At 38.5% G+C, this 12,406-nt stretch overlaps 1 protein-coding gene across 9 annotated transcripts in view; it reads left to right on the top strand.

Annotated features, from left to right (window-relative positions):
• LOC143213439 (cyclic nucleotide-gated channel alpha-3) overlaps positions 1-12,406 on the top strand; it is a 299,614-nt gene that overhangs the window by 261,437 nt on the left and 25,771 nt on the right. For 5 of the 9 annotated variants that reach the window (XM_076433300.1, XM_076433297.1, XM_076433292.1 and 2 more), the window contains exons 11-12: positions 1,587-1,747; positions 4,350-4,499. In XM_076433300.1, the coding sequence (XP_076289415.1) occupies positions 1,587-1,747; positions 4,350-4,499 (311 nt within the window). The remainder of the gene's footprint in view (positions 1-1,586; positions 1,748-4,349; positions 4,500-12,406) is intronic. The other 4 variants (XM_076433299.1, XM_076433295.1, XM_076433298.1 and 1 more) reach the window with 3 other exon arrangements.

Here is a 12,406-nt window from a genome sequence, read left to right on the forward strand (position 1 = left end):
CTGAGGCTGAAATCGCCGCGTATGCGCTTGAAATGTTGCACCATATCGCAGCACTGTTCCAAGTAACGGAGTATCTGGTGCCCACAAGTCACGCTACAAGATATTTCAAAATGGTGGGTAGCGATATAAAAGCAAGGTACACAAGTGTATTTATGCATTATTTCGTAAACATTTGGAAAAATGGCTCAAACTTGTTGCATAAAAAATTGTAAGGGACGACAAAACCGTGATACAAATATCTCTTTACACACATATAAGTATTTTATACTTAATGTTGCATATATTGTTCTTACTATTCTTTTTTTTCAACGAAATAAGCTGTAAGCTACGTTAAAATTTCACTTTTTCCAAATTATAATTAACAAAATGAGTTAGCCATATTTAAAATAATACGATTAAAGTAAAAATGTGAACGAGTAATAAAATAAAATATATATTACAGTAACAGTTTCCATAAATATTTATACAGAAGGAGATACGACGACGATTCCCCTTTCCCCTCTAGGTACACTTTAGCTCTTCGTGTACTGCGACTTCTCAACACACTTTGCCCACATCCGTCATCTGGTAGATGAAGTAATCTTAGAACACAGCATATATTATCCGTAGCCGGATCTCTGTGGTTACCAAGAAAAACGCCGCATGTCACATACTTCCACTTTCGAGATACATATTTCCGTTTAAAGTTTTGTTCACTAATGCTTTGACATAGGATATCGGTTAAATTACATTATTCTTTTGAGCCTTTCGACTTTATCTTCATCACCTTTCCTCTGGTAAAGACGCAAATCCTACTATAAAGATCAATTAATGCATAAACTCAAATTTTTTGAAATTGTGACATGCGGCGTTTTTCCTGGCAACCACAGATTGTATATGGTCTATATAAGTGTTGAGCACGTATTTAGATTCCCAAGCCGCTACCCCTCCCGACCTAACCACAAACCAATTAATTAATTATCGGCATTATTGCGTGCATGTGCTTCCACCTAGCTCCTCCGCTCGGTAAGCGGCGCGCGACCGTCACAACACACAACATGGCGGCGCTAACCTATCAAAAACACAATTGCACAACTTTAAACATTTATAACCAGTCAGTGTCGCCAGAATCGACCAAAACTAGTCGGTTTTTCCTCTCCTCCTTTTCTCCTTCCAACATTCCCTCACTAATTGTAAGTCCGTAGACTGGTCACATATTAATCTGGTCATCAGAGGAGGGGATAAAGTGTATTCCCCTCGATTTCCTCGATCTGGCGACACTGTAACAAAACAAATGAATCATTGATCCTGCATGATCGAAACTTGGATTTCTTACGTCTTCTCGTCCAAATCTACTGGATAACATAGGGAACAGGTAAACATTTCTTGTTACGCGAGGAAATAGCAACCTAAACCGTTTAAACAACAGAGAATACAAAACATTCACGTAACAAACGTTCACATAACCTGGAATGCTAGTGGATACGCGAAACGAAAAGTTGTTCGACTTCCAAAGTCGATGCTTTCTATTCCGTTCGAGGAAGCAGCATTTCGATGCGCAATCAGCCTTGCGAGAACTTCTGTATCTAATGACCTTATTCTCGAAACGTTCCAGACAAACTGAAGGCAGAGATTGCGATAAACGTGCATCTGGACACGTTGAGGAGAGTGGAGATTTTTCAGAACACGGAGGCCGGGTTCCTGTGCGAGTTGGTGCTGAGACTGCGACCCGTTCTTTTCTCACCTGGCGACTACATTTGTCGTAAAGGTACGTATCCACATCCACGCGTATGTACCTGGAGAGGTGTGTCTCCCTTCCTTCTTTCGTATCGGGCGACATGTTTTCTGGATACGATGTGATTCACTTTTGGAACGAGCTACTGGAACCGAGCCAAGACATGTACTAACCTGGAAGGGGGCTGAAAAGTGAATGCCCTGCCCTTTCCACTTGGCCTCATTGCCAATAGCGCATCGAAGAGGCGCAGTTATGTATAACAGAAGTATTACTTCATTTCGAGAAATAGCCGTTTATGATCGCCGGGCGCCGCCGCGGATCGTAATTCATTCCCGTAAAATAAATACTCGTGTATCACGGCCCGAGTCGATCAATTCATGGCGGAGCCCGGGTCTGTTCTGACCCGGGCGAAGTATAACATCGTTAATCATTTATTCAGTTTCTATAGTAAAAATTAGAAACACAAGAAAATTCGAAAAAATGCAGATTTCATGTTGAAGTTTAGAAGCAATTTTTTGCTCTAGTGAATTTTCTCCAACGTTTTTTCACAGCTATACTCGTTTTTTCTGAACTCTTTAAGTATATTATGCAATGTTAAATATTTCTTCATTTTTCATTATTCTTTTATAGGACTTTCGCCACCTTATTTGTTGCATTTTGTGATTAAAATGACATTGAACAGGATATAATTTTAATTTTATTTAGTGATTTAATTGACAGTATGTACCGTTGGCTGCGTGGTCCGTGTTTACGCGAGTGTTTTTCTTAGATCAAGGCTTTACTGCGTCAGTTATGCGTACTTCCAACAGCGCTGATGGTAAATTGTAATTGTTTACGATTGCTTCATGCATCATGAAGCTTCAACATCTAAAGGAGGATCCAATTCGTTTAAACAAAATTGAAAAATTTCTTCCGTTTTGAAGAGTATACGAAGACTACTGCGGCATTTGATGCGTCAAAAATTGCAAATGAAGGTCGACTAGATTCGCGGCGTGCCCACATCGCTGGAAAAATCATTGATTGCCGAGTTAGCGGAATCAATTCAGGTGTGGAATAGTTTTCGTTAGATCTGTCACGAGCCGGTCAATATTTCTCCGGTCTTTCGAATCGGCGAACGTGAGCAACCGGGCAAATAATTCTCCCTCGCCTGGGGAGACGCGCAGAGGGAAAATCGGGCGAATGGGGATGAAAGAAGAGACGAAGAGGTCATCCTGCTGTCTTCTTTGTCTTGTTCATCGTCGTGGAAACGACAGCCGCATGGCCCCCGGAATGCGGCAACCGTTTCCTACTACGCTACGGTGGTAAACGCTTTCGTTTGATGACCATTCTGCGAGTGCATCATTGCCGTGCAGTTGGCGTTGACCGAGTTACGCACGGCTCATGACCACATCATGTCGCACAGATCGATAAAGTTGTCGTTCTTCTTAATGGTACGATCTTAATGTAATGTGTAACTGATGAGTCGTCTAACCGTACCATCTTTTACCTTATCTACACTGTACGTACCAGTGAAGAGTCGTGAGCAATCAAAGATTTGCAATTGAGGATTCACTGATTTCTCAGTAGTCAATTTCGATAACTTAGATTTACAATTGAGGATTCACTAATTTCTCAGTAGTTAATTTAAATAATTTAGATTTACAATCGAGACATTACCGCAGTCATTTTATACGCAGGCAAACAAATTATCTTGCCTAATAGAATTAAATAACTTTTTCTGGGCTTGTCATGTAAAATAAATATTGCAGAATTTCCTTTTATAATTTCCATATACTTGAATATAAACTCATATGTACTATTCAAACCACACTATTACTCATTTTCACGACGACATCTCAAGTTTCACTTAACAACGATATATCATTTCTTTTGCTCAAAGGCACAAATACTCTTTCGCAATCTATCTTGCTCGAACAATTTGTCACGCGGACCAAAGTTTCTTATTCTAGCCTGCGGTTATCCGTGGAAATTCATTTTGAAGATGTGTTAAGTACCACTCTTCAAAGCTAATCTGGCGTGCCTTACGTTCCTACTTTAATTGCGAATTTATGCGTGACAGATTAATTATCCCGAACCTAAACCTGAGGTTAAAAAATTGCCGCCTTTAAATTAAAATGTTAACTACCGGCATCGCATATTTATGATATTAAACCAAATTAATTTTATGCACACTCTCATTTAAAGTCACAACGCGTGATGTGATAATCATGGTATGGAGAGATTTTGTTTTATTTTAAAAATGCAATGACAAGGCAATATATCTGATTTCTTTATTTTAAGGGTTAAAGAAATACAAGCAAGAACATTAGCAAATAATATGATTAGTCTGCAGATTTGTGGTAAAAATGAATAAGCGAACTACGAATCAGTACACTATTTTCGACTTGTCAAAATTATTCAAAAAAACAAGTTTATTTTTATTTAATCCCCATATCTTCCAATTAACCGGGAACATTTCTGTTTTGCGTAAAAATCCACAGTCTAAGTATGATGAACTAAAAAAATGACACGTTACGTTACAGTCTCTGGAAAAGGTCGCCTCGTCGAGGCTCGTAGAGTAATTAGGTTCTCGCCCAGCACAATGGGCTGTTCGAGTGAAATATTTGCGTTGAAATTCTGTTAAAATCTGTTGCAGGTGAAGTGGGGAAGGAGATGTACATAGTAAACAGGGGGAGACTGCAGGTGGTGGCTGACAATGGGAAGACAGTCCTCGCGACACTAAAGGCGGGTTCCTACTTCGGGGAGATCAGCATTCTCAATATGGGGACTGCAGGTAAAGAGTGCGGTAAATATTCCAAGCGGACCAGGGGCCCGTGAGCTGTCCCCCTCATATTTCACAATCACGATTTCACGTTTCACGTGCTTACCACTCTGTGAGAGGGCAAGCCGTCGAGCCGGTATGAGCCGATCTAAAACCGATTCTTTCTAGTAACTTTATTTACTCTTGTACTCTCTCTGTCACCGACATTCCTGTTGTCGATATCCACCAGCCACTCGCGATCGACGATCACGCAACGAACATGGGACGCACAGGAAAACCGATCTAATGCGAGCAAGTCGTTTTTCGTGGCGCATCCGTACTTTGCCATTCAATGTTTCTGAAATGTATTAGATTGAGGCATACGTCATTCCCGTTTTAATGCATCAATTTCGTATCATTAATTTGAACGGGTCAAGTTTGACCCCTTATTTATGCTTTGTGTAGAATGTATTAAACGGGGTAATTTTATTCATTAGTTAAATTAGTAATTGAATCGATCGTAGAGTACATTTGCTATAGGTCATAAATAATAATTATGTGAAACTCCTACAAACATATTTGTGACATTTTCCTAATTAAAACGAGTCCAAACACCATACAATGCGGAGCATATTAGCTTGTGCAATTCGCGATTCAGTAGAACCACGATTATCCGAACCGATGATATCTGAATTCATTGTTATCGAATACGTGTTTCACACTCATGATTCAATGTACAAATCGGTAACGATATAGCAAGGTAAGTGTTTTGTTATCCATGAGTTATCAGTTATCAAACCGTGTCGTGTTTGGGGTCGTTTTAATCAGAGAAACGTCACAAACACGTTGGATAAACAAATCTGTTTTATCGACGATCTATGCTTTTCTATGTTGAACGCTAAGTAAAAGGTAATAGATCAAGGAATACCGTCTGTGTGTGTGTGTGTGCACACTACGTACCAAGAGGTCACTGCAATTTTTTACTGTAATATACGAATTCCGGTTTAATTGAATTGCATTTGGTACATTTAACAGCGCAAGCGACATTTATCATTTACGGGACAGTAAAATTGTGTTTACACTATTAATTGCATTTGCAAAATTGAACATGGAATCCAGGTCGGGATTGCAAGGGGTTGGGGCGAGGCTGCGCGACATAGATTTGATGATAGCTAATGCATGAACCGTGGGGTAAGGAGTTGGTAAGGGTTTTCCTACGAGCTGCGGACGATTTCCCCCTTGCGCGAAAGCATACAAACCCTTGATCGCACTCTCCGTCGTCAGTCTAAATGCATCCTGAGATTCTGCATCTCAACAGAAATACAGAGTGCACCAAAAATGTGCTTCCTTGAAAGAGGTGATTCCTGAGGTCATTTGAAGTAATTTTTTCCGTTGCGAAAATGATCTGTGCGCCTTTGTTGAGGAATTATTAGTGAAAAGCACAATATTTTTTATGCATTTGATGCATGTAGACACCCGTAATATTAATCTGTTAATATTTTGTGGTACCTCCTGTATATTTCAAGATAACAATTCATCAAAAATATGAATAGTTCAATTAATTGCTTCAATGGAATCGCCCGCTTCCTGAACGAATTGTTGGATTGCCGGTAACACTCCGGCAGTCCAAATGCAAAAACGAATTTAGTTTTGTATGAGAATCACTGGCTTTAACAGTAACCAGATGTCAGCGGACCCATGGGCCTGCGACTTCTCTACATACCTATTGCCTGGGAAAAGGACAGAGCACAGGCCTGGTCCTTTATTTCAAGTGGACAAGGGACTTTTCCACGTTGCCTTTTCGCCTCTCTTCACTTCTAGTATAGCTTTCAGCGCGATACGACGTCCTTCCAAGCTCGGTTGAATAAAACAGTTTTAACAGTATACGCTGTTTCAGTTTAATTCATAACCCATTTCCAATAGGTTATGGGCCCAGTAAACGTTTTTCTTTAATATTAACTGTGTTTTAAAACTATAAGTGATAGACGATTAATATAGTTATCGTAGAATTATAGTGCGATAGTGTTTAAGAAAGTACTGTGACTAAGTATAGTGATTAGACATCTTGTTATTGAACTATATATATACATAACTCTATATCTAGTGTACGTTATTTAGTTTTAATCGGTAATTACGTGTTAGTTTATCAAAAGGACAAAAACTATGGAAAATTCAAAAGCGAAAAGAAACATTAAACCTTTCGACGGTGAACGTTACAGTGTCTGGAAACTAAGAGTGCGCGGTTTAATGAGTGAACTGGACGTAATAAATGTGATTGACGGAGAAATTCCAGAAACATTAACTGCCGAATGGATGAGAGCGGAAAGGATCGCGAAAAACACGATAGTCGAATATTTATCGGACTCCCTCCTTGGGTTCGCGAGTACAGCTAGCACGGCAAGAGAAATTTTCAAGAATCTGGATGCAATTTATCAAAGAAAGAGTATTGCTACTCAACTAGCTATACGTAGACAATTACTAACTCTTAAATTGCAAGGTGACAAACCTCTGGTGCGTCATTTCATGATATTCGACGATCTGATCACCGAATTATCGGCGGCGGGATCGAAATTGGAAGAGACTGACAAAGTGGCTCATCTACTATTGACTCTTCCAAATTCTTACGATGGTGTCATAACGGCAATCGAGACACTGTCAGATGACAATTTGACGCTAGCCTTCGTAAAGATTAGGCTTTTAGACCACGAAGTGAAATTGCGTGAAGAATGCAGAGATACAAGCTCAAAGGTACTGCATGCACATACCTCGCAGAACTTCAATAAAGGCATTATTGAAGGACAAAAGACATCAAGGAGCAACCACGGCAAATGGAAACCAAGGAAGCAATCTCGAAATAACAATAGTCAGCAAACTTCGAAATGCCATCAGTGTGGTAGAAGAGGACACAAGATTAAAGATTGCTATTATTATAAAAGAAATCGCCAATACAATGAAGATAGAAACAGAACTGTTCAAACGGTTCAAATGACAGAACAGATGCATAATAATACTTCGGGCTTTGCGTTTATGGCTGGTGACCGGGATTATCAGCCAGAGGCCGGGAAAAGAGTGACATTTTTATTGGACTCAGGTGCCTCTGATCACCTCGTCAACCAGGAAGATTTGTTTACCCAATTTATAACACTACAACCGCCGCTGAATATTTCTGTGGCGAAGAACGGTGCGTTTATTACAGCAACGAAGAGGGGGACGATTTACGTGACCAGCAACAAAGGAGTAGATGGTGTGCTGGAAAATGTACTCTACTGCCCTGAAGTTCCGTACAATCTGCTGTCCGTACGAAGAATGCAGGAGGCTGGTTTGGGTATCGTATTCGACAACGAGGGAGTACATATTTTCAAAGACGGTAACATCGTAATGTCTGGTAAGCCCTTAAATAATTTAACAGCTGTCGACTTCAAAGTCAATATAAAAAGGGCAGGTAATAACTCGCAGGTAAATAGTACGGTGAGTTGCAATTATGAACTATGGCATAGACGATTGGGTCACATGGGAAAATCGAAATTTTTAGAATTGAAAAATAAACAAATGGTCGAAGACATACAATATATTGAAAAAGTAATACCGGATGATAACCTATGTGAAGCTTGCATAAATGGTAAGCAAGCAAGGTTACCATTTGAAAAGGTTAAGGATAAAAGTCACATAAGGCGACCATTATTCATTATTCATTCGGACGTTTGTGGTCCTATCACTCCACCTACTATAAACAACAAAAATTATTTTGTTCTCTTTGTTGATCAATTCACTCACTATTGCGTCACATATTTGATTACATACAAGTCAGACGTATTTAACGTATTTAAAGATTATGTTGCAAAAAGTGAGGCTCATTTCAATTTAAAAATTGTTAACTTGTACTGCGATAATGGAGGAGAGTATTTATCGAAGGAAATGAAAGACTATTGTGTGCAAAAAGGTATCAGTTACCATTTAACGGTCCCACGAACCCCACAATTGAACGGCGTTTCGGAACGCATGGTAAGAACAATAACCGAAAAGGGTCGCACAATAGTAAGTTGTGCTAGTTTAGATAAGGTGTTTTGGGGGGAGGCAGTGCTTACTGCTACATTCCTGATTAATTTAACCCCAACCAAGGCTTTAAAAGAGTCAAAAACGCCGTACGAATTGTGGCATAGTAAGAAGCCCAAGTTGAGGTACTTGAAAGTTTTCGGTTCTACAGTTTATATCCATAATAAAACTAGGAAAGGTAAATTCGACGAAAAATCGTCGAAAGGTATACTAGTTGGGTATGAACCAAATGGTTATAGAGTGTGGGATGTAGAAAAAGAGAGTTTCATTGTAGTAAGGGACGTAATTGTTGATGAGACAAATTACTTAAAAACTCGACCGATACTGAGACTTGAAAAGGGTGAGAACATCTATTGTAATGATAAAACTGATGCATTAGACATACGGTCAAAATCAGTAGAAATAGATGGAGAGTCTAATAAATCTGATATTGATAAATCAGATGTATCGGTGTCAAGGGTAAAAATAAGTTCTGAAGAAAAATTAGGAAAGAAACCTAATAAATCTGTAATAGAAACAGATATGCACAATGAGTCTTCCACTTCTAAAAATGATAAAAGTGAAGTACAAGAGAAATCTGAGCTGAGAAGGAGTGAAAGGATTAAAAAAGGACCTTCTATATCGTATGAAGAATGCGATTTACAATATGATCTTCTTATGTGTGCACAATCGTTAATGTGCAAAGTTCCTAGTTCATTTGATGAAGTTAAAACTAGAATTGATAGAATTCAATGGGAACAAGCCATCCTTGATGAGATAAATTCCCTTTTGATGAATAAAACATGGACATTAGTAGAAAGACCGGTAAATATAAACATTGTAGATTGTAAGTGGGTCTTTAATATAAAGAGTGATGAATTCGGAAACCCATTAAAATATAAGGCGCGACTTGTTGCTCGCGGTTTTAGTCAAAAGTATTTAGTTGATTACAATGAAACATTTGCACCTGTTGCCAGAATAGCAAGTTTCAGATTTATAATAGCTTTTGCAAACCAGTTTGATTTAATGATACATCATATGGATGTAAAGACGGCATTTTTAAATGGTACGTTAAAGGAGCAAATTTATATGAAAGTTCCTGAAGGAGTCGTCAGTAAAAGTAATCAAGTTTGCAAATTAAATAAAGCTATATATGGTTTAAAACAGGCAGCAAGATGTTGGTTCGAAATGTTCGAAAAATGTCTTGTAGAAAAGGGTTTTCGAAGCTCTTCGGTTGATCGCTGTATTTATCTATTAGATAAAGGAAATATATATGAAAATATATATGTGGTATTATATGTTGACGATCTTGTGATTGCTACTGCGAATAAGGAAACAATGACAAACTTTAAAAGGTATTTGATGGATCAGTTTTGCATGACAGATTTAGGTGAGATTAGACTTTTCTTGGGGATAAAAGTTGAGAGGACTCACGGTAAAATCACGTTAGATCAAAATGCATACCTAAAAACAGTGTTAGAGAAATTCAATATGACTGACTGTAAACCTGTTAGTACACCTCTTCCGAGCAAATTAAACTATTTAGCGTTAAATTCAGATGAAAAATACGAGGCCCCGTGTAGAAATTTAATTGGTAGTCTAATGTACATAATGGTATGTACACGACCTGACTTGAGTGTTGCAATAAACATTTTAAGCAGATATACCAATAAAGAGAATAGGGAGCTTTGGCAAAATCTGAAGCGGGTGCTGAGATACCTGAAAGGTTCAAGTGACCTCATGTTGACCTATGTAAAAGGTAATTACGTGAAAATAATAAGTGGTTTTGCTGATTCGGATTGGGGAGGTCAAGATGAAAATGATCCAAGAAGTACATCAGGGTACTTGTTTAAATTATTTGATCGATGCACAATATGCTGGTCGACTCGGCGACAAGCATCGGTAGCAACTTCATCTACCGAAGCAGAATATATGGCACTATTCGAGGCCGTAAGAGAAGCATTATGGTTGAAATCCTTAGCAATTAGTATAAATATAAATATTTCAGAGCCGATTATTATTTATGAGGACAATAATGGCTGCATAAGTATAGCGCAAAACCCAAGCAATCACAAGAGATCAAAACATATCAATATCAAGTATCACTTCTCTAGAGAACAGATAGAAAAGAATCAGATTAAACTTGAATTTGTCTGTACAGAGAACCAGGTTGCCGACGTACTTACGAAACCATTGCCTGCAGTAAAATTCTTGGAGTTCAGGACAAGGATGGGGCTACAATAAATCTTAAGCAATAAGATATTTTGATTAAGTTAGTCTAATCGTAAGGATACTTAACGGTCTGATTAGGTTTTACTGGGTTTCCCTAATCCACGCAACAAATGTTGGACCATATGTATTTCCCAGAGAAAGCAAGGAAGGACAGTCATTTATTATTTTTGTTTTAGTGGTAATAGATATTGTGATTATATTTGATGTTAAACGGGAAATAGAATTTAAATGTAACCGATTCATTTTTGAGGGGGCGTGTTGGATTGCCGGTAACACTCCGGCAGTCCAAATGCAAAAACGAATTTAGTTTTGTATGAGAATCACTGGCTTTAACAGTAACCAGATGTCAGCGGACCCATGGGCCTGCGACTTCTCTACATACCTATTGCCTGGGAAAAGGACAGAGCACAGGCCTGGTCCTTTATTTCAAGTGGACAAGGGACTTTTCCACGTTGCCTTTTCGCCTCTCTTCACTTCTAGTATAGCTTTCAGCGCGATACGACGTCCTTCCAAGCTCGGTTGAATAAAACAGTTTTAACAGTATACGCTGTTTCAGTTTAATTCATAACCCATTTCCAATACGAATCGAATTTTTATTCGTGTCGGTAAAATATCGAATAACAAGGTCAAAATATTTTAAGGAATACACAAAAACATCGGACGTGTGTTTAGTTTAGGTATATCCATATCGATGTATGATAAAGAAAATATTCGCAGCACGTCGAAAATTGAAAACAAACAAAACGAAGTCCTAGAGTTCGGTTTTCTCGCCCCGTAAACATAAATATCATTTTTCATTCAGACGCAAAAATTGGAAACTTTGTTTTAAAGGCAACAAGATATCTATTTTGTTGTAACTATCGTTTATATTGTTCCTACATTTATATATGAATTATATATGAGCGTGGATAACGTAAAGAAACGTGGACAAATCGTTGCGGGATCGTTGAATCGTTTTGGAAAAGGCCCGTGACACGAATTGCCCTTTAGCCTTCGACCCTCTGTTTTATCGATTGTTGTCTTTCAGCTAACATGTCAACACGATCTACAAAAAAAACTATAGTTATCGCGCAGAAGTAACACATTTTTAGAGTCGCCAGATGTGGGGAATTGACTCGAATTAAGGGGAAAGAGTTATCCTTTCTCTGCTAGTACCGGAGATTAGTCACGTGACATTGTGACACGCGCACGACAGAGACGCAGCGCGCCACGTGACCAGGCTGACGCGTGGGGATAGCGTCGTGGAAGGGGAAGGGTAGAGTGGAAGGCAAATCTTAATCTGGCGACTCCCACATTGATTGTGTAATAATGATATTGCTATTTCGTGCAGAAAATGTCTGAAACAGTGTAGATCGTGTTGGTTGATCGATCTATGACAAAAAGAAACATATCTTTAGTCACTCTTGACTTTTATCATGCTTCCGTAGTTTACTTTAGCTGATCTAGTTTAGAATTTTCCACTTGAAAATGGGACATGCTCTTCTAACATCTTTTTCATCCTCTTTCCAATTTCTTTTGGCGATCGATGAAGCTTTTATGATATGCTGATAAATATATTTCTTGTGACTATTCGTTTTAATTGACCGAACGAAACATTTTCATGTATTTGCCAATTTATTTAGCTTCAATTTGTTTGTTGATCTATTCGGTATCACATCGGATATATTGTTTAATGGAAATTCATGCAA

This window comes from Lasioglossum baleicum, chromosome 11, assembly GCF_051020765.1.
Source record: "Lasioglossum baleicum chromosome 11, iyLasBale1, whole genome shotgun sequence".
NCBI classification, from domain to species: Eukaryota; Metazoa; Arthropoda; class Insecta; order Hymenoptera; family Halictidae; genus Lasioglossum; species Lasioglossum baleicum.